This window comes from Hyla sarda, chromosome 4 (assembly GCF_029499605.1).
Source record: "Hyla sarda isolate aHylSar1 chromosome 4, aHylSar1.hap1, whole genome shotgun sequence".
In the NCBI taxonomy this organism is placed as follows: Eukaryota; Metazoa; Chordata; class Amphibia; order Anura; family Hylidae; genus Hyla; species Hyla sarda.
The window spans coordinates 174,320,799-174,344,474 of NC_079192.1; the positions used below are offsets into that span (position 1 = coordinate 174,320,799).

At 45.0% G+C, this 23,676-nt stretch overlaps 1 protein-coding gene and 1 long non-coding RNA gene across 2 annotated transcripts in view; one reads left to right on the forward strand and one right to left on the reverse strand.

Annotated features, from left to right (window-relative positions):
• The window catches only part of ARIH1 (ariadne RBR E3 ubiquitin protein ligase 1), an 89,976-nt gene extending 86,089 nt beyond the window's left edge, over positions 1 to 3,887 (reverse strand). The window contains exon 1 of the mRNA XM_056572791.1: positions 2,718 to 3,887. Within this exon, the coding sequence (XP_056428766.1) occupies positions 2,718 to 3,008 (291 nt within the window). The 5' untranslated portion in view covers positions 3,009 to 3,887. The remainder of the gene's footprint in view (positions 1 to 2,717) is intronic.
• Positions 3,888 to 3,946: 59 nt separating this feature from the next.
• The window catches only part of LOC130368719 (uncharacterized), a 160,573-nt gene continuing 140,843 nt past the window's right edge, over positions 3,947 to 23,676 (forward strand). The window contains exon 1 of the long non-coding RNA XR_008892547.1: positions 3,947 to 4,057. This is a non-coding gene — a long non-coding RNA (uncharacterized LOC130368719). The remainder of the gene's footprint in view (positions 4,058 to 23,676) is intronic.

Below are 23,676 nucleotides of genomic sequence, written 5' to 3' on the forward strand. Positions count from 1 at the left end.
AGTGCGGTCAGTGAGCGCAGCTATATGCCTGTAGGGACAGTTAGCACAACCATACGGCAGTGCGGTCAGTGAGTGCAGCTATATGCCTGTACGGACAGTTAGCACAACCATACGGCAGTGCGGTCAGTGAGTGCAGCTATATGCCTGTAGGGACAGTTAGCACAACCATACGGCAGTGCGGTCAGTGAGCGCAGCTATATGCCTGTACGGACAGTTAGCACAACCATACGGCAGTGCGGTCAGTGAGTGCAGCTATATGCCTGTACGGACAGTTAGCAAAACCATACGGCAGTGCGGTCAGTGAGCGCAGCTATATGCCTGTACGGACAGTTAGCACAACCATTCAGTGAGTGAAACCATACAGTAGAGCAATCATGTGCGAGATGGTTCTTTACAGGTTTTCAGCATATTCAGTTAGGGCTGGGCGGTATACCGGTTCATTCCGAATACCGAAATTTTTGTGCTGCACGATATGAATTTTAACCCACACCGCAATACTGGTTTGGCCCCTCCCCTTCGGGAATGAATGAATCTGCGCTGTCCCCACATCGAGGAACTAATCCTATGTGACCAGCGAGTGTTGTTCTGCCCCCCAATTAATTATTAGCCCAGCCCAGCGCTGTCCCCATTGGGGTAAATACTCACATGTCACCTGCATGCGCTGCCCTCCTTGTCCTGTTTGTTGCGGCCGCCGGCGCTGACACTCTATACCAGCGGTCTCCAACCTGCGGACCTCCAGATGTTGCAAAACTACAACTCCAAGCATGCCCGGACAGCCGGTGGCTGTCCGGGCATGCTGGGAGTTGTAGTTTTGCAACATCTGGAGGTCCGCAGGTTGAAGACCACTGCTCTATACTGTGCGGTATACCTATACCCGTGCTGCAAAAAATAAACAAAATAAACTTTAACTCACCTCCCGTTAGTCCGGTACCGGCCTCACTTGTTTCCTGTGGACGGGAACGTCGGACAGCCATCAGTGGGCTCAGCCTATCACTGGCCGAGGCGGAACATTGCTGCGGCCGGTGATAGGCTGACGGCTCTCCACCAGGGGAAAGTGAGCTCTCCGACGTTCCCGTCCCCAGCGTAAGGCCGACATAGGAGCGTTAAAGTTTATTTTGTTTACCTTTTGCAACCCGGGCATAGGGCTACCGCACAGTATAGAGTGCCAGCGCCGGCGGCCGCGACAAACACGATGAGGAGGGCAGCGCATGCGGGTGACATATGTGAGTAGTACCCTGATGGGGATGTGGGCTGATAATTAATATGGGGGGGGGGGGGCTAATAAATACCGTTATATACCGTGGAACCACCAAAAGTTTAAAAAATACCGTGATACACACATTTGGTCATACCGCCCAGCCCTATCAGGAGTACCTACATATTTGAACAAACCTTTTCCATTATAAATGAACAAAAACAAGCAATGATCAACCCTAACTGATGAAAACGTGAATGATATTTTGAAGACCTCACTTTCAAGTAGGATGAACTGACTGCTGACAAGAAGTGTAATACATCCCATTAACAGTAAGAAATCCTGCAAAATGGAAATCTTGTACTGCTTAGCAAAGCAGTGTGCAAAATAGTTTAAAGGGGTACAACCATACTATCATTTAAATGTGTATACAGGTCACATGTTAAATGTTTTTGCAAATAAATTAATTTAGCTAATTTCTCTCCTGACATTCCTGCTCCTTTTCTCCCCTAGTTGACAACTCATTTTCTACAATAAAACAAGCTATGAACAAGGTGAGGAAAGGAGCTGGAGGGAATATCAGAAGGGGGAGGCGAGTTTGCAAAATAAAAGTATTTATAAAAACATCTTTATGTGCCCTACAATTTAACTAAGTTGAGATAGGAATACACCACTTAAAACCTATAAGCGGCCCCAAGAATTGTAGCCTACCACCAGGTTGTGCATCCCTGACTTAGTATAAATATGTGTCAGACCACTTAAGGAGCCTATTCACATAACTTTTATAGACATCAACACAGAAATCCAAAAAGTTAATCACTGTTCACATGAAGTGTCTCGGCTTGTATGCAGAACAAAGCAATGACCGCTATGCTGGATCAGGGTTCAGCCATATCTATCACAGCAGATGGCAATATTCTTACAGCCAAAGATAGCAGAACCTCTGGTGGAATCCACAACACTTTAGTGTGAACAGAGCCGTAGGCGCTAGTAATGTATTTCTACGTGCATTACTCGCAGCATCAGCTCAGCCGTATGTTTAATATTTCTCACGTCAGATATTATTTAAGGGTTGTCTGGTGACATAACCTAAAAAAAAAAAAAAAAAAAAAACAGCTGAGGATGTGTGCTTTTATTTTTATTCTTTAAAAAAATAAAGTCATACTCTCCCCTGTCCCCCCCACAGCTACCATTCTGATGCCTCCTGGTCCCACTCCTTACTACTACTTCCTGTGATGAGTTGTCTCAGCAGGAACTGCCTATTAGCCAATCACTGGCCACAGCGGTGTCCCGCCTCAGTTAGGGATTGGCTTAGCAGGCAGTTCCTGCAGGGACTATGGGTCAAAGAACCATAAAACAGCTGTAATGAGCTAGGACCAGAAGTCAGAGTTGCAGCTGCATGGGAGGTGAGTATGACTTTTTATTTTTAATGCGTTCCCAGCCATATATATAGAAATCTTATGTCTCAGGACAGCCAAATCTCAGATAACCACTAAAGTCATTTCCATGCCACATAATATACCTGGATGACTTCATTCACTTCACGGATGCATTCCACCATGTGCTGTAGGATCTGCTCAGCAGTGAGGACCTCATATCTGTAGTCATCATCTTCCTCGCCACCAGGACCAGGTCCAAGAACACCTCCGCCTCCTTCCCCGCATATCCCTGCTCTTTCAGATCCACCAAGTCCAGCTTCCACCAGCTCCACATCTCCCAGCTCTAGCTCGTCTTCGTGGTCATCGGCGGCACTGTCTTCGCTGCACTCTTCGTCTTCGTCAAACTCATAATTGTAGCCTTCGTCTGAGTCCATGTTCCCAGTTGTTGGGACAAGATAAACACAACTACAAACCAATATGGGGTATTAGCTACAAAGTCTACGGCTCCTCAGAGTCCCGTCAAAAACAAACAAAATTCTCTAAAGGAACGGATCCGAAGCAGCTCCTTCACCCACCCTGAATGTGAGCAATCCTGTCTGCTCTGTATATCAGGGTCAGTGTATATAGTGTAATGTGTCAGTAAGGCCCTTCAATAGTCATGGAGGTGAGAGGATCAGGTAGGACTGTAGTCTGTTACTGTAAAGATAGGCAGGACAGATATGTCACAAAGATCATCTTTAAGTCAGTGTCACTTTCACTGTGTATAGGATAGCAGTCACATCACTACTGGAGACATATATATCACTCAGCTATCTAGAGGACTGGTGCCCACCTCTACACGGGCATGGGCTGGTGACACCACCTGGAGACAGAGCCAACGAGCTGCCAGCACTACCCGCAGTATTAGCACTACATGTGGCTGCTGTCCCACATAGAGCACCCAGCCAGTGTAGGGACTGCACCGCCCGACACAACTATGAATGAGTCACCGGCTCCACACGAACTGCTGCGCCCGGCTCCTATATAAGGCGCGTCTCCTCTATAAGGGCCTGCTTCACCGGACCTTCAGCCTAACACACACGGGGTCTCCGGTATGTCTGAGGCACACAGGCCTCAGGCCCCTCTATCGCCGCCCCTTCCCAATGCGCGCTCCCGTTCCGGTGAGTGCGCGCCCCCGGGGTGAACAGTCCGCTCCTCCTCCGAGCCCAGACGCCGCGCCGCGGCAGGGGTTCTCAGCCGCCGACTAACGGACAACCCCCCCTCCCCCGGTTCCGGTCTCCTGGAGACACCGTGCAGCTCCAGTCGCTGAGCCAACAAAGGGGCGGTAGCGTCACGCACGGGCACGTTAGCGCATCACCACCTGAGCGACGGCGTCGAGTTTCCGGCGAAGTCAGTCCGCCATCTTGGGTGTGGAAAGAAAGACCTGTGTGTGGCAGAGTGGGCGATTGGGGAGCCATATTGGTGGTGGCAGTGGTAGATGAAGGTGGGGTAAAAGTCATCCCAGTACATGTCAGTAGTGTGACTGGTGAAGAGTATGTTCTAGGCCGGTAATCTCCCTACTGTGGACCTCCAGCTGTTGCAAAACTACAACTCCCAGCATGCGGGCAAGCTGGGAGTAATAGTTTTGCAACAGCTATAGTTGCTCAGTTTGGAGACATGCCTAGGGGGGAAATTTATCAAATCCTGTATAGAGGAAGAGTGGTACAGTTGCCCAAGGCAACCAATCAAATTGCTTCTTTCATTTTTAAAGTGACTGGTGAAAAATAAGTAATCTGAATGGTTGCCATGGGCAACTGCACCACTCTTCCTCTACACATGAATTGATAAATCTCCCCCCTAGGTCTCCAAACTGAAGACCTCCAGATGATTCTAAACTGGCATGCTGGGAGATGTAGTTTTGCAACAGCTGGATGTCCACTGTTTGGAGACCTAGGTTCTTGCCCAGTGTTTCCCAACTGGTGTGCCCTTATTTGTTGCAAAACTACAACTCCCAGCATGCCCGGACAGCCAAAGGCTGTCCGGGCATGCTGGGAGTTGTAGTTTTGCAACAGCTGGTTGCACCCTGGTTGGAAAGCATTGCTGTAGACACTGGGCAAGCTATAACCCTGGTCTCAAAACAAACTATGGCTTAACCCCTTAAGGACTCAGGGTTTTTCAGTTTTTTTGCACTTTTGTTTTTTTCCTCCTTACCTTTTAAAAATCATAACCCTTTCAATTTTCCACCTAAAAATCCATATTATGGCTTATTTTTTGCATCACCAATTCTACTTTGCAGTGACATTAGTCATTTTACCCAAAAATTCACGGCGAAACGGAAAAAAAATCATTGTGCGAAAAAATCGAAGAAAAAAACGCCACTTTGTAACTTTTGGGGGCTTCCGTTTCTACGCAGTGCATATTTCAGTAAAAATTACACCTTATCTTTATTCTGTAGGTCCATACGGTTAAAATGATACCCTACTTATATAGGTTTGATTTTGTCGGACTTCTGGAAAAAATCATAACTACATGCAGGAAAATTTATGTTTAAAAATGTCATCTTCTGACCCCTGTAACTTTTTTATTTTTCCATGTACAGGGCGGTATGTGGACTAATTTTTTGCACCGTGATCTGAAGTTTTTATTGGTACAATTTTTGTTTTGATCGGACTTTTTGATCACTTTTTATTCATTTTTTTTATTGTATAAAAAGTGACCAAAAATACGCTTTTTTGGACTTTGGAATTTATTTGCGCGTACGCCGTCGACCGTGCGGTTTAATTAATGATATATTTCTATAATTCGAACATTTACGCACGCGGCGATACCACATATGTTTGTTTTATTTTTTTATCTACACTGTTTTATTTTTTTTATGGGAACAGGGGGGTGATGCAAACTTTTATTAGGGAAGGGGTTAAATGACCTTTATTAACACTTTTTTTTAAAACTTTTTTTTGCAGTGTTATAGCTCCCATAGGGAACTATAACACTGCACACACACTGATCTCTCATGCTGATCACTGGCGTGTATTAACACGCCTGTGATCAGTGTTATCGGCGCTTGACTGCTCCTGCCTGGATCTCAGGCACGGAGCAGTCATTCGTCGATCGGACACTGAGGAGGCAGGTAAGAGCCCTCCCGGTGTCCTGTAAGCTGTTCGGGACGCCGCGATTTCACCGCGGCGGTCCCGAACAGCCCGACTGACTAGCCAGGATAGTTTCACTTTCACTGTAGAAGCGGCGGTCAGCTTTGACCGCCGCTTCTAAAGGGTTAATACCGCACATTTCCGCAATCATCGATGTGTGGTATTAGCCGCGGGTCCCGGCCGTTGATGAGCGCCCGGACCGACGCGCTCGCCGGGACCGATGCTTCATATCGCGGGAGCCAGCGCAGGGCGTAAATATACGTCCTGCGTCGTTAAAGGGCTACTCCGGCAGAAAACTTTTTTTTCTTAAATCAACTGGTGCCAGAAAGTTAAACAGATTTGTAAATTACTTCTATTGAAAAATCTTATTCCTTCCAGTACTTATTAGCTGCTGAATACTACAGAGGAAATTCTTTTCTTTTTGGAACACAGAGCTCTCTGCTGACATCACGAGCACAGTGCTCTATGCTGACATCTTTGTCCATTTTAGGAACTGTCCAGAGCAGCATATGTTTGCTTTGGGGATTTTCTCCTACTCTGGAGAGTTCTTAAAATGGACAGAGATGTCAGCAGAGAGCACTGTGGTCATGATGTCAGCAGAGAGCTCGATGTTCCAAAAAGAAAAGAATTTCCTCTGTAGTATTCAGCAGCTAATAAGTACTGAAAGGAGTAAGATTTTTTTAATAGAAGTAATTTACAAATCTGTTTAACTTTCTGGCACCAGCTGATAACTTTTTTTATTTTTTTTATCCACCAGAGTACCCCTTTAACCCCTTAACGACGCAGGACGTATATTTACGTCCTGCGCCGGCTCCCGCGATATGAAGCATCACATCGCGTCGGTCCCGGCACTCGTCAACGGCCGGGACCCGCGGCTAATACCACACATCGCCGATCGCGGCAATGTGCGGTATTAACCCTTTAGAAGCGGCGGTCAAAGTATCGCCGCTTCTAAAGTGAAAGTATCCCGGCTAGTCAGTCGGGCTGTTCGGGACCGCCGCAGTGAAATTGCGGCATCCCAAACAGCTTACAGGACACCGGGAGGGACCCTACCTGCCTCCTCAGTGTCCGATCGACGAATGACTGCTCCGTGCCTGAGATCCAGGCAGGAGCAGTCAAGCGCCGATGACGCTGATCACAGGCGTGTTAATACACGCCAGTGATCTGTGTAAGAGATCAGTATGTGCAGTGTTATAGGTCCCTATGGGACCTATAACACTGTAAAAAAATAAAAAAAAAGTGTTAATAAAGATCATTTAACCCCTTCCCTAATAAAAGTTTGAATCACCCCCCTTTTCCCATAAAAAAAATGAAACCGTGTAAATAAAAATAAACATATGTGGTATCGCCGTGTGCGTAAATGTCCGAACTATACAAATATATCGTTAATTAAACCGCACGGTCAATGGCGTACACGTAAAAGAAAATTCCAAAGTCCAAAAAAGCGTATTTTGGTCACTTTTTATACGATAAAAAAATGAATAAAAAGTGATCAAAAAGTCTGATCAAAACAAAAATCGTACCGATAAAAACTTAAGATCACGGAGCAAAAAAAACTCATACCGCCCTGTACGTGGAAAAATAAAAAAGTTATAGGGGTCAGAAGAGGACATTTTTAAACGTATAAATTTTCCTGCATGTAGTTATGATTTTTTCCAGAAGTGCGACAAAATCAAACCTATATAAGTAGGGTATCATTTTAATCGTATGGACCTACAGAATAATAAGGTGTCATTTTTACAGAAATATGCACTGCGTAGAAACGGAAGCCCCCAAAAGTTACAAAATGGTGTTTTTTCTTCGATTTTGTCGCACAATTATATTTTCTTTCCGTTTCGCCGTGAATTTTTGGGTAAAATGACTAATGTCACTGCAAAGTAGAATTGGTGACGCAAAAAAATAAGCCATAATATGGATTTTTAGGTGGAAAATTTAAAGGGTTATGATTTTTAAAAGGTAAGGAGGAAAAAACGAAAGTGCAAAAACGGAAAAACCCTGAGTCCTTAAGGGGTTAAGGTGATTGCTGTGGTTGTCATTGTGCAGGATACAGGCACCATTTTTGTTTTGGAAATATACACTGTGTCCATCTATGCAGCTGATCGTCTCCCATAGTCTTTCCCATTTTGTTTGCCCGCTTCCAGAAGGCGTTTTGAGCAGATGCACTGGTTGGTGTGCTGAATTTATCACTTACGCAAAAAAAATATTTTTGCGCAGCTGTACTCCAGTGACCATTCAGCGTAGGAATGTATATGAGCTTTTTACCCTTTTGTGTACTATCCAGGGGCTTCATGTAATTTGTGCAGATTTATATAGTGACTTGCACAACATAAAATATTTTAAACAGCAACTGGGAAAACCACACACTTGCGCAGCAGGTTTCACATTGCGCAAAAATTGTCTCCAAATGAAAAATTTCCGTCGTAATGTAAAGCATCATTAGCCTTAAACAACGAGTAACATATGAGTGCAGCGAACTAGGGGAATTTTCGATTACCAGTGTTTTTTTATGGGAATCTACGGTTGCATAATTTCCCGCTGTAATTACTAATTTGTCGCACAATTAATTAAATTTAAGATGTTTTTCTGCTAATCATGTACAGTATTTTGCTGATTCAGTGTTTTCTTCACACCACCTTCATTGAAGTGTAACTTGCGCCAAAAATGGGTCCAGTACAGTAACTTTGCCTGTATGTCCCTGCCTGCTCACATAAATTGGTCCCTGATAAAAAAAACATTACATACATTTTTCTCTTTAAAAATATAAATTTCGTTCCCTACAATTTTTTCTATCCCTACTGCATTTTCTTTTTTTTATTAAAAAAAAAAAAATTTCAGAACCTACGAAATTTAATTTAAAAAAAACTAACTTTGCTAATGTCAAAAAATGACCAAAAAACGCCAATGTTAAAACCCACATGGCTTTTATGGAAAAAAAAAAAGCAAAGATTTTCCCCCAAAAAAACGCCAAAGTCTCAACATGAGGTCGTTTTTCAGAAACTGCCAGGGAGCCCAAAATTTAATAAAAAAAACACCAAAAGGATTAAAAGAAAAAAAATGCCAAACAGCAAGTGGATATGGCATTTTGCAGTTCCCTATGGATATGGCATTTTGCAGCTAACATCTGTCCACTGTGTTTTTTCACAGAAAAATAAAAATAAACCTACGTGGAATTCCAGCCTTATGATGAAATGATTTTTCACTTCCATATTATGGCCCCAATAGTGCTTCGAAATGCACCTGTATCCAACACCATTTTTATGTTCTGTAACAATTAGATTGTAAAGGTCTTGAGACATGAGATGTGTCTTGTGTGACACCTTGGCAATGAGACCATTTTGTAAGCCATCAGTTGGGACTGAACCAGCTAATAATAATTTGCACTGACAAGGTTCTGGTCTTCTTTTTAATTACTAATAGATTTCAGTTGTTGTCTTGGCTTTCCATGCCTTTTTTCACCTCCCTATCTTCATGTATTCAATACTTTTTTCCCTGTGTCATTTCAATGTCACGTCAATACCACCTTTTGGAAACATATATTTAGCGAGAAAAATGCTGACGTGTTCAATACAAATTTTTCCTGCTGTATATATGTGTATATATCTCTAACCGTGCATACATTTTTAGAAATGCTTGTACATTTAAAATACATATAATTTTGCTTACTGCATCAGTTTAGACCTATTTATCTCTATGGTAAAATCTGACACAGTGACAAATCAGTACGACCACTCACATAATAAGGAAACAAAGCTGGTTACAACTCCCTTATTCAATAATAACATATTTACAGGCTGCAGCAAAACTTTTCCTAGGAGAATAAAAAGTCATATTAACCATGTTAACTATCCCCCACATTTCCTCAGCTTGCTTTATCAGACCATTTGATCTTATTCATTTCCTCAGCAGAGGGAACTTGTGCCAGGGAACTATTCCTTAAAGGAGTACAAATGTTTTCACATCAACTGGTGCTTAAGTTACTTAAATGTAAAAATCTTTAGCATTCCAGTACTTATCAGCTGCTGTATACTACAGATATACTACAGAGAAAGTTGTGTAGTTCTTTCCAGTCTGACCACAGTGCTCTCTGCTGACACCTCTGTCCGTGTCAGGAGCTGTACAGGGCAGGAGAGGTTTGCTATGGGGATTTGCTCCTACTCTGGACAGCTTCTGACACAGACAGAGGTGTGAGCAGAGAGCACTGTGATAAGACTGAAATAACTACACAACTTTCTCTGTAGTATACAGCAGCACATAAGTACTGTAAGGCTTAAAGGGGTGGAAAACGTATTTTTTTTTAAATTTATTTTTTAAATCAACTGGTGCCAGAAAGTTAAACAGATTTGTAAATTACTTCTTAATCCTTCCAGTACTTATCAGATGCTGTATGCTACAGAGGAAGTTGTGTAATTTTTTCTGTCTGACCACAGTGCTCTCTGCTGACACTTCTGTGCATGTTAGAAACTGTCCAGAATAGGTGAAAATCCCCATAGCAAACCTCTCCTGCTCTGGACAGTTCCTGACATCGACAGAGGTGTCAGCAGAGAGCACTCTGGTCAGTCAGAAAAGATCTATACAACTTCCTCTGTAGCATACAGCAGCTGATAAGTACTGGAAGGGATACGATTTTTAAATAGCAGTAATATACAAATCTGTTTAACCCCTTAAGGACCCATGACGTATGCATACGTCATCACACCCTGGGTCTTAAGGACCCATGACGTATGCATACGTCATGGTCTTTTCCTGGTCTCCGCCGCTCACCCTGCGGAGATCGGAAGCGGATCCCTGCTGAAATCCTTCAGCAGGGATCCAGGGCAAACACCGAGGGGGGCCATGTAGGCCCCCCATATCGGCGATCGTCGCAAATCGCGAGGGAAATCGCCCCTGCGATCTGCGGCGATACCGGGCTAATCGGGTCTCTGGGACCCGACCGCCCGGTAATTTTGCATGATCCCGGTTGTCACAGACGGCCAGGACCATGCTGGAGGCTAGGAGCGAGCTAACCGACCAATCGCAGGGGGGGGGGGGGGGGGGCGGTTACTTCCTCCCACCCTGCCCGACCCCTGGAAGTCCGGAGAGGACAGGAGGAAGACCGGAGGACGTGGCGGGGGACTGTGGAGTGCTGGGGCCCGGCCCCGGTACTTACCTCGTCCCTGAAGACCCGGATCCCGGCGATTAAGACGGCGGCGACAGGTGAGTGGATCTTCAGCCGCGGTCGGGCCCTTTACAGCAATGCACGTCGCCGTAAAGCGACATGCATTGCTGTATTAGGACCCCGTATACTACAACTCCCAGCATGCCCAGACAGCCCTTGGCATCTGGGCATGCTGGGAGTTGCAGTTTTGCAACATCTGGAGGTCCACAATTTTGGGACCACTGTGCCCTTCCAGATGTTGCAAAACTACACATCCTCAGCATGCCCTTACTGATGTTGCAGAACTACAACTCCCAGCATGCCTGGACAGTTTTGGCATACTGGGAGTTGTAGTTTTGCAACATCTGGAAGGGCACAGATTGGGAACCACTGTATTAGTGGTCTGCAAACTGTAGTCCTCCAGATGTTGCAAAACTACAACTCCAAGCATGCTGGGAGTTGTAGTTCGGCAACATCTGGCTCTAAAGATGTTGCCGAACTACTACTTCCAGCATGCCTGAGAATGTTTGGGAGTAGTGGTTTTGCAACAACTGGAGGCACACTGGTTGGGAAACATTGTCTGTTTCCTAACCCACTGTTTCCCAACCCGTGTGCCTCCAGCTGTTGCAAAACTATAACTACCAGCATGCTCTGATAGACTGTGCATGCTGGGAGTTGTAGTTTTGCAACAGCTGGAGATTTCCCCCCCCCCCCCCCCCCCTCCCCCTGAATGTACAGGGTACATTCACATGGGCAGGGGCTTACAGTGAGTATCAGGCTGCAAGTTTGCAATGCAGCAAATTTTGCGTGGCAGCTCAAACTCGCAGCGGTAAACTCGCTGTAATCCCCCGCCCGTGTGACTGTACCCTAAAAACACTACACTACACTACACTACACTAACACAAAATAAAAAGTAAACACCCCTCCCCAATAAAAAGGAAAAACGTCTGGTACGCCACTGTTTTCAAAATGGAGCCTCCAGCTGTTTCAAAACAACAACTCCCATTATTGCCGGACAGCCGTTGACTGTCCAAGCATGCTGGGAGTTTTGCAACAGCTGGAGGCACCCTGTTTGGGAATCACTGGCGTAGAATACCCCTATATCCACCCCTATGCAAATCCCTAATTCAATCCTCAAATGCGCATGGCACTCTCACTTTGGAGCCCTTTCGTATTTCAAGGCAGCAGTTTAGGGCCACATATGGGGTATCGCCGTACTCGGGAGAAATTGCCTAACAAATTTTGGGGGGCTTTTTCTCCTTTCACCCCTTATAAAAAGGTGAAGTTGGGGTCTACACCAGCATGTTGGTGTAAAAAAATACATTTTTTACACTAACATGCTGGTGTTGCCCTATACTTTTCATTTTAACAAGAGGTAAAAGGGAAAAAAAGCCCCCCAAAATTTGTAATGCAATTTCTCCCGACTACGGAGATACCCCATATGTGGGCGCAAAGTGCTCTGGGGGCGCACAACAAGGCCCAGAAGGGAGAGTGCACCATGTACATTTGAGGTGATTTGCACAGGGGTGGCTGATTGTTACAGCTGTTTTGACAAATTTGTACAGCCCACTGTTCCAAAGATCTGACAGACACCAGTGGGGGGTAAATGCTCACTGTACCCCTTGTTACGTTCCTCAAGGGGTCTAGTTTCCAAAATGGTATGCCATGTGGGGGTTATTTTGCTGTCCTGGCACCATAGGGGCTTCCTAAATGCGACATGCCCCCCGAGCAAAATTTGCTCTCAAAAAGCCAAATATGACTCCTTCTCTTCTGAGCATTGTAGTTCGCCCGTAGTGCACTTCAGGTCAACTTATGGGGTACCTCCATACTCAGAATAGATGGGGTTACAAATTTTGGGGGGGATTTTCTGCTATTAACCCTTGCAAAAATTAGAAATTTGGGGGGAAACACACATTTTAGTGAAATTTTGTAAAAAATGTTTTACATATGCAAAAGTCGTGAAACACCTGTGGGGTATTAAGGCTCACTTTATACCTTGTTACGTTCCTCAAGGGGTCTAGTTTCCAAAATGGTATGCCATGTGTTTTTTTTTTCCTGTTCTGGCACCATAGGGGCTTCCTAAATGCAACATGCCCCCCAAAAACCATTTCAGAAAAACGTACTCTCCAAAATCCCCTTGTCGCTCCTTCACTTCTGAGCCCTCTACTGCGCCCGCCGAACACTTTACATAGACATATGAGGTATGTGCTTACTCGAGAGAAATTGGGCTACAAATATAAGTATACATTTTCTCCTTTTACCCCTTGTAAAAATTCAAAAATTGGGTCTACAAGAACATGCGAGTGTAAAAAATGAAGATTGTGAATTTTCTCCTTCACTTTGCTGCTATTCCTGTGAAACACCTAAAGGGTAAAAATGCTGACAATGTCATTTTGAATACTTTGGGGGGTGCAGTTTTTATAATGGGGTCATTTGTGGGGTATTTCTAAGATTTAAGACCCTTCAAATCCACTTCAAACCTGAACTGGTCCCTGAAAAATTATGATTTAGGAAATTTTGCGAAAAATTGGAAAATTGCTGCTGAACTTTGAAGCCCTCTGGTGTCTTCCAAAAGTAAAAACTTGTCAATTTTATGATGCAAACCTAAAATGGACATATTGTATATGTGAATAAAAAAAAAAGTATTTGGAATATCCATTTTCCTTACAAGCAGAGAGCTTCAAAGTTAGAAAAATGCAAAATTTTCAAATTTTTCATCAAATTTTGGGATTTTTCACCAAGAAAGGATGCAAGTTACCAAAAATTTTTACCACTATGTTAAAGTAGAATATGTCACGAAAAAACTATCTCGTAATCAGAATGATAACTAAAAGCATTCCAGAGTAATTAATGTTTAAAATGACAGTGGTCAGATGTGCAAAAAATGGCCGGGTCCTAAGGTGTAAAATGGCTGGGTCCTTAAGGGGTTAAAGGGGTACTCCGCCTCTAGACATCTTATCCCCTATCCAAAGGATAGGGGATAAGATGTTTGATCGCAAGGGGTCCCACCGATGGGGACCGTAGCAATCTCTCCAGCAGCACTAGCTTGTCATCAGCTACACGGAGCGAAGATCACTCCGTGCTGATGACTTACAATACAGGGGTCGGAGTATCGTGATGCCATGGCACCGCCCCCTTGTGACGTCATGCCCCATCCCTTCAATGCACACGCCCCGTCCCTTCAATGGCTGCCACGCCCCCTCCCATAGATTTGCATTGAGGGGGCGGGGCCATGATGTTACGATACTCCGGCCCCTGAATCGCAAGTCATCAACACGGAGCGATCTTCGCTCCGTGCAACTGATAACAAGCAGGTGCTGCATGAAAGATTGTGGGAGTTCCCCAGCGGTGGGACCCCCACCATCAGACATCTTATCCCCTATCCTTTGGATAGGGGATAAGATGTCTAAGGGTGGAGTACCTCTTTAACTTTCTGCCACCAGTTGATAAGAATTTTTTTTTTCCCACAGGAGTACCCCTTTATGATTTTGAAATATAAAATATATCTCAGTTCTGTAGTGCACCACCAGATGAATGGCGGGGCCGCGAGTGTAGCACTGTAGGTTGGTGGGATCATATGGTATTAACCCCGGGGGCTGGATGGTATTAACCCCTAGTGTTTGTGATGCCAGTGTGGTTTTCGGTTTCGGGAACAACACATGCCCAGATTCTCCGCTTTTCCAATTGCTAGCAGTGAAATTAGTCCACAACCAGTTATGGTTAAACGGAGGCTTTACTGAGTAGAAGAAAGGTGTAATTATCTTAACAGCTAAGGCCAGAATTCCCAGAGAGGTGGCCAAGACCCAGAGGACCTCGCAGCCTGCTGGACCAATATACTTGTAATAAACTTGACTTGTAATTAGACTTGACTTTGTGCAGGACTTGACTAGTTTCAGTGACAGCAGACATAGACTTGAGACTTACTGCATTTTCATTTTTTCCTCATCACCTTCTAAGAATAAGAACGCTTAAAATTTTGCTCCTAAAATTCCATATTATGGCTTATTTTTTATACCACCAATTCTACTTTGCAGTGACATTAGTCATTTTACCAAAATATCATTGGCGAAGCGGAAAAAAAATTCATTGTGTGACAAAATTGAAGGAAAAATGAAATTTTGTAACTTTTGGGGGCTTCCATTTCTACGCAGTGCATTTTTCGGTAAAATTGACCTCCTATCTTTATTCTGTAGGTCCATACAGTTAAAATGATACCCTACTTATATAGATTTGATTTTGTATTTCTTCTAAAAAAAAATCATAACTACATGCAGGAAAATGTATACGTTTAAAATTGTCATCTTCTGACCCCTATAACTTTTTTATTCTACTACATATGGGGTGGGGTCATTTTTTGCGCCGTGATCTGAAGATTTCATCGATACCATTTCTTTATTGATCGGACTTTTTGATCGCTTTTTATAAAATGTTTTCATGATATAAAAAGTGACCTAAAATACGCTATTTTGGACTTTGGAATTTCTTTGCGCGTACATCATTGATCGTGCGGCTTAATTAATTATATATTTTTATAGATCGGACATTTCCGCGGCGATACCACATATATTTATTTTTATTTACACAGTTTATTTATTTTTTTTAAGGGAAAAGATCATTGCTGTGCATTGACACGGCAAAGATCAGTGTAATCGGCGGTCGATTTCTCAGGCTTGGAGCAATCAATCGCCGATCGGAGGTGAGGGGACCTCCGCTTGCTTTCTAGCTGATCGGGACATGGTCCCGATCAGCCCAACTGAGCTGCCGGGAAGCTTTTACTTTCATTTTAGACGCGGCGATCAATTTTGAACGCTGTGTCTAAAGGATTAATAGCGCGCGACACAGCGATCGGTGCCGCACACTGTTAGCTCAGGGTCCCAGCGGTCAGTAGCCGCTGGGACCGACCCGGTATGACGGCGTGACCCCACGTTTTATACCAGGACTGGGCGCAGGGCGTACAGCATCCTTAAAGGGGTACTCTGACGCTACTCTACTGGGGGGTCAATGCAAGCCTATGGGAGGGGGCGGAGCCGTGATGTCACAATACTCCGGCCCCGTGATCGGCAGTCATCAGACCCGGAGCGAACATGCTCTGAGGGCTGATGGTAATCGGTTGCTGCGTGAAAGTTCACGGGGGTACCCAGTGGCGGGACCCCCGCAATCAGGCATCTTATCCCATCTTAGCGATGGAGTACCCCTTTAAAAGGTTAATTCATTAGAAATCCTACAATGTGATTTCCTGTATTCTCCCCCCCCCCTGTCTGTCTCTCATAGTTGAGGTGTAGCTATGATGAAAATTACAGGCCTCTCATCTTTTTAAGTAGGAGAACATGCACAGTGGGTGGCTGACTAAATACTTTTTTTCCCAACTGTGTGTGTGTGTATATATATATATATATATATATATATATATATACGGTTTGCAGTATAGAGGTAAGGAGACAGCGTTTTAAAATCAAAGTCCAGTGTTTTATTTCCACTCAGCATACAGCAAAACAGTCTTTAAATGGGCACTGTCAGATACAAAAACGTTTGATATGATGTAAAGAATGCAAAACCAATTGCTTTCATTAGAAAATGTTCAGTATTTCATACTGAAAAAGCCAGTCAAAGAACTGCCCCCCTGCCTGCTTGGAGGAAAAATCCTCCCACTGTCAGCTTGTGTCCCGCTACTGTCAGTGAGGACAAGCTGGGAGTTGTAGTTTTGCTAATGCTAGGGGAGATGTGAGCAGACAGCATACTGAGGGAGGGGGTGGAGAGCTGCACGGTGAGGCCATGCCGCCCTCCCTTTGAGAGGAATTCAGACTAGAGAGCTAAATTAAAAGTATAATAAAAATAAATAAAGGTGCTAGACACATAAAAAAAATAGATGTTCATGGTCAAGATTAGGTACTGAGTGATACGGTAGATTAAAAAAAATTGGTTGGATTTGAAAGGTACGCTGGATTTGAAACGCAGAACAAAGGAAAACATAACAAAAGTCCATCTGTATTTCCTTGGTGTTTGTTCACACTTGAGATCGTGCCATGCGGCACTAAGCAAGACTTTTCCAAGCCTCCATCTAGGCTGTCCAACAACCATAGGGAAGAACTCCACACACAGCTTTCTCTGCCACTGTGAGCTGCAACTAGCAAATCCTCCTCAGCTGGTGAGGCAGCCTAGCTTTAAGGCCAACAAAAGCCGGCCTGGATTGTGGGGAATGACCCCCACCCTGCACTTAGTCATTCCCAGTAAGAGCTGTCCTGGATTGGCCTTCCAGCCATACTATAGTCTTAGTGTCAGACTGCATCGCAGTACAGACACTGAATAATTCCTGCTCTTCACCAAAGCCAGGAGCCTTGCTGACACATAGCGGCCATCTACCACCATACCCTTCACCTTTTCACATACCTCCCCCCTTTCTTTAAGCCCGAGGGGGTGAACAATTGCACAACAATGGACCCGTGACAGGGCATCTCTTCACTATACTATACCTGGTCTCGCCCAGGGTAAGTTTGTGGCTGAGAAAGACAACGGGATGCTCCTCCCCGTTGACTTCTTGTGAGAGTACAGCACCGAGACCTACCTCAGAAGCATCCGACTGTACTACGAACTCCTTCTTGAAGTCGGGTGTCACCAAAACCGGAGACCCGCATAGGGCCGACTTCAAAGCTGATAAAGCCTGCTCTGCCTGTTCATTCCAACGCACCATTACCAACTTGCGTCCCTTCAGGAGGTCTGTTAATGGTGCAGCTACTGTGGCGAAGTGGGGGATAAACCTCATATAATAACCCACCATCCCCAGAAACTACTTCACTTGTCGGGTAGTGACAGGTCCTGGCCAATTCCGAATGGCCTCTACTTTGTTTATCTGGGGTTTGACAACTCCACGCCCAATGACATACCCCAGGTATTTGGTCTCTTCCCACCCAATTGCAAATTTTTGGGGGTTAGCAGTTAACCCAGCTTTCCTGAGGGAGTCTACAACTGCCTGCAATTTTGGTAGATGACTTTCCCAGTCTGTGCTGTGAATGACGATATCGTCTAGGTAAGCTGAAGCATACCGATGATGTGGACGGAGAACAATGTCCATTAGCCTTTGGAACTTAGCGGGAGCACCATGTAGACCAAATGGTAACACCTTGTATTAAAACAGGCCTTCAGGTGTGACAAATGCGGTTTTCTCTTTGGCAGCCTCAATTAAGGGCACCTGCCAGTACCCTTTTGTGAGTTTCAAAACAGAAAAGAACCTGGCTTGTCCCAGCTTCTCAATAAGCTCATCAACTCGGGGCATGGAATAAGCATCAAACTTAGAAACTTCATTAAGTTTCCAAAAATCATTACAGGACCATAATGTACCATCTGGTTTGGGGATTAAGACTATCGGACTAGCCCACTCACTTTTCGATTCTTCGATGACATCTAATTTTAACATTTGTTGCACTTCTTCCGAAATGGCCAGGAACTTACTATCGACCGTTGGTACCCGAACCCAATCTCCCGGGCTAAAACTCCGAACTGCAGTAGCTTACTGAGCTCTTTCATTACTTTAGACATAAACGGGGTACCCTGGTCAGTCAACACCTCTTTAGGTAAACCCACTCGGGAAAACATCTCCATTAGCTCCTTAGCTATGAGTTTAGCCGAGGTGTGTCGCAGAGGCAACGCCTTGGGATACCTATTTACATAGTCCAGGACTACAAGGATGTGTTGGTGCCCCCTAGCGGATTTTGGCAATGGACCTACCAGATCCATTCAAATGGGACCTCAATAATTGGGAGGGGAACCAGGGGACTACGGTAATGTGGCCGTGTATGTGTGTGTGTGTGTGTGTGTGTGTGTGTGTGTGTGTGTATGTATATATATATATATATATATATATATATATATATATATATATATATATATATATATATATATACATACATACACACAAACACAAATATAGAAACCTAGCCGCACATCCACCATTTGTATTTTGATCTACTTGCTTCTCAGCATAATTTAAAAAACCAACAGGTTATTAGTATACATTTTGATCAAAAAGTACAAGCCCACTTGCCACGTCAAGGCCATCTAGTCAGAGTGGGTCCCTAACCTAACACTGGCATAGCAACGGGTGGCGACCACTGCCACCGAGACACCATGCCCATGAGGGGTACGACCCAATGGCCAGGCAGCCCCACTGCTGCCCGACCAAGCCCCTGGTAGTGTGAACACTTACCATGTGCTCCCTGCCAGAGGGCTGGGAGAATGTAAGGAGGAAACCCTTATGCAGTCTCCTGCTAATTAAAAACGCCTGGGCCGAATTGGTGGAGTGGAGTGCTGGCCATGGAAGAAGGGAGAGACTACAAATATAAAACACTGTCACAGCGACCGCTCCGGTCATCAACTCCGGACCGGAGCGCCAGCTGCCGCAAATCCTCCGTCCCGGCGTCTCTCGGTCAGACGCACTGACCGGGAGCACTGGTCCCACAGTGGCAGAGACGCGGCTGGCGTGGCGGCTGGTCCCCGCTCACGCGCCGCGTCCCTGTTCAGCTTACCTGCTTCTCGCACGGCTCTCTGCACTCCTGCATCCCGGCACGCGCGGCCCTGCTCTCTAGGGCGCGCGCAAGCCGGCTTCAGTAAATTTAAAGGGCCAGCGCACCGGTAATTGGTACGCTGGTTCCTCACCTCCCACTGTGTCCTTCCCAATAAAAGGCACTTGCCCCTTCCTGCCCTTGCCGGATCTTTGTGCCTTGTGCCTCTGAGAAAGCGTTCCCTTCTGTGATAGTTGCCTTGCCAGTTGCCGAACCCGTTGCTACCGTATTCTCGCCTGTGAACCCTTGCCGCCTGCTCTGATCTCTGCTACGTCCGACTACGCCTTTGCCTGCTCCCTGTGTTCTTCGCTATATCAGCTGCCAGAGAGGTTGAGCCGTTATTGGGGGAACGACCTGGGGACTACCTGCCGCAGCAAGTCCATACCGCTTTGCTGCGGGCCCTGGTGAAGACCAGTAGTCCCTTAGACTCTGTTCCCCTGGTACGGCCCGTGCCATCGCCTCTCTGGTCTGGAGGATCCACTACCAGCCCTGCCGGTTCGTGACAAACACAAATAGAGAAACATAGCCACACCTCCACCATTTATATTTAAATCTATTTGCTTCTCAGCATAATTTAAAAAACTAACAGGTTGTAAGTATACATTTTTTTTTCTCTAGGTGAATTCACACACACACACACACACACACACACACACACACACACACACACACACACACACATATATATATATATATATATATATATATATATATATATATATATACACTGCTCTACGAAGCACTCTCATTTTTTATTTTAGAACAAGAACTGATTTATTAATTCTAATGAATAAATGCACTTAAAAATACAAATACTATTACAGCTTTTTTAAATACTGTAAATGAATAAATAGTGTATGAAACTTATTATTTTTACTGTGTGAATAATTAACATTTCTGCAATTTTCAGATCCAGTCTGGAATTCTACTGTGTGTGCTGTTTAAAAATGTGATAAGTTAGGTATAGAAGTTGTATAATAGGTACAGTATATGTTAGAGTTTGTTGTTTGCTTTTTTTTATCCCCTTTTTTCTTTTCACTTGTGGTGCATGAGCATGTGGGAATGCAGTAGAACTGGCAGAGTAGATGAATGGAAAATTGTCTAATCTCCACCCATTCAACTGACTCAGGAGTCACACGACAAAAAGCTAACTATGCATTTTGGAAGCTTTATTGTTTCAAATGGAAGAAAAGAGAGTTTCACAACCTTTTTGGGCATCACGGGGGAGATTTATCAAAGCCTAAGCAAAGAAAAAGTTTCCCAGTTGCCCATGGCAACCAATCAGATTTCTTCTTTCATTTTTAACAAGGCCTCTGCAAAATGAAAGAAGAAATCTGATTGGTTGCTATGGGCAACTCAGCAACTTTTCCTCTGCACTGGTATTGATAAATCTCCCCCTACAGTTTTCTTACTTATCAAACAACAACAATCATAAAATGAGTACAGTGTAGACCTAATACTCCTCACAGCTAGGGGTGCACTACAATTATATACAGTCTTATGGGTTCAAATATCTTCAAAAGTTCTCTCAATCCTGAATCCTCAATGTGTTCTGAATAGACAGAGGAGGGGAAGGCCGCTGTCATACTATTCTGGTGGCAGTGTATCTCCCTGAGAACAAAAAGATATAGCATCTTGGATTTTAACTGCATCATCTGACTGGGAAAAGTTGTCACACTCCAATACACATTAGGCAGCTGGATGGTCCAACCAAAAGGTTTTGCAGACTTTTCTCCAAAAAGCACCATGACATAGACACAATAGTCTAACATAGACCCTATTCAGGTGAATGGGAGATGTTTCTGGGCAAGCTCTGTGACATGTGCAGAGGTGATTCTACAGAGGGGACTGAGCTGTGAGCTTTAGCTATTGTGAATGGTGTCTTGTCTAGATATTGATGTCATCTTTCACTGTAGCCCTGATGAAAGTGATCGGTACGGAACAGGAAGTCTGTGCCTAATAGTAGGCTTAGTGGCCAGAATGAAAACTGCAAGGATTTCAGCATTATAGTTATAGGATTTCAGCATTATAATATAGGCAAAATGGCAAATTAGAAAAAGAAATCACCAAAAATTTAAAAATATGGTTAACATAAAAACTTGATTTAAACAATAAAAACAATAGTTAATTCTCTGACGACACAATCCCTTTATAGGGGTAGTCCAGGGAATTGAATTTATCACACACTTATCCCCTATCCTTCCTGGACAAATGCATGGCTCACTCAGCCAATCACAAGTCACAGTGATGTCCCGCTGCGTTCTGATTGGGAGAACGGGAATCAAAATATTCACCAAAACCTGCTAGTTTCTTCTCTAATTATAACTGTTTACTCCGTCTTTTAATTGTAACCCAGAGTGGCAAAATTTTGTCCTGCTATAGCCACGTTCACATCAGGGGTGTGCTTCATTGTGAGGAGCTCAGTCGCTCAGTTCATCTAAATTTCAGGACTTTAGGGAAGAAAAAAATACTGCAAGCAGTAATTTTTTCTCCACTAAAATAACTGGCAACTGATGGATACCTGTCTGACCCCATTTAAAGTTAACAGGACCCCGCTCTGTCCTTTGTGCTCCGACCCATTCAGGGTTCGTTTGGCACACACGAAAAAAGAACTGACATTACATGGAATGGAGCACAACGTAAAAGTATTGTACGATGTTCCTCCCATGCCTTGCATTCTGCCTCTTGACAATGACACCATAATTACTTCAATACATTCTATAACAGCCAAAAGTGAATACTAGTTGAACTGCAAGGAGGGATAAACTTAACCCCTCCCCCTACATTATGTTTGTGTTCTCCCCTTTATATTTGTTTCTGTCTCCACTTGTTGTCTTTGTGGGGTTGTCCTTTCCTGTTTTGTGTGCCTGGCCACCTAAAGACATAGTTACCCTTCCATTAAAGATAGAAAACCCTCTAAAAGCTCCTTGAAATAAGATAAAATAACAAAAATAATAAACACTTACTGTAAATTGATGAAATTCAAACACTGCTTTTGAATTGTGGTTCAACAGAATAATTTTGGAAAACTCAAAAATGAAGCTGGCATGGACAAAAATGATGATTTGCCGATGGAGATGGACGTGTAGTGGCTCTGCTCCATGCGGAATTTCTGCTTATTCCCCGGCCAATGACTTGCCGCCCCCACCCGATGGGGAGAACTTCCAAGCTCTCCCGGAAGCGTTCCTCTGCTGCTGAGGCGCCACCCGAACCTCCCACTGGCATATCCCGATATCTTCGCCTGCTGGGGCCTACCTCCCTCTCCTCCTCCCAAACTGCCATTGCAGATCCCTCACAGGGACTCGCCACACGGTCCTGCAGTGCTGCTCCTGTGCCGATCCCTGCCGTGAGTACCGGACCTCCTACTCACCCCCCGCGGGCTTCTTCTGCACCAGAGCTCTGGGCAGTGTCTCTGCCCCTGCCGCCAGCTCCAGCCGCTGCGCTCAGTCCTCTGGTGAGGCATCCCCCTCTCCTCCTGCCTGGACGCTGTCTCTCACCCTGCCGGCCTCCCCAGGCACATGAAGGCCTCTGACAGTGGAATAGGGAAGACAGCCGGATCCCCATCTCTTCCTGCATATAGGTCAGTGTCTCCTGCATCTGCACTTTTGGGACATCCCCCCCCCCCCTCCTGGTCCTGCAGTGAATTTTCCATCTCCCTTGGGACTGTTATCCCTCACCCTGCATGTTACACCTGGGCTGGCTGCGGCCCTCATTCCCATCTCACGCCTATGGCTACATCATCCTCACTGCAGCCTCCTTCCTGTTGGCCCCAGCCTCTCTTTACCTTGCAAAAGGTTTTCCCTGCGCCCCTGTGGGCTGGGACCATAAACCGCGGGTCTGAGGGTCCGCCATGGGACGCTCTCTCTGAGCTGAACTGGACTGTTCTGGTGTTCCTGCCCCCTCTCTTGCTCCTCAGGATTGGAGCCATCTACTCTACCAGATTCCCAATAAGGAGGACTTTCGCTCCCTGGTTTCAGAAGTTAAGGACACAGGTCTGGCAGAACCTGCAGCACGTTTCTGACCGGGTCAAGGGACTAGAGGATGCCCATGACTCCACTAGAGCCTACATTTCTCAACTGCACGCTACTATTTCTTTGCAGTCTGCTTTCCTCTCGGACCTCCATAATCATGGACAATCGTGGGAGGAGGCATACCATCTGTGTCCGTGGCCTTCTGAGGCTACTCGGGATGAGGACCTGCAGGTCACTCTGGAAGCCATCTCATCCTTGGTAAGCCTTCATCTCACAGGATCAAGTTGAATAGAGCCCACTGGGCCCTCCGCCCT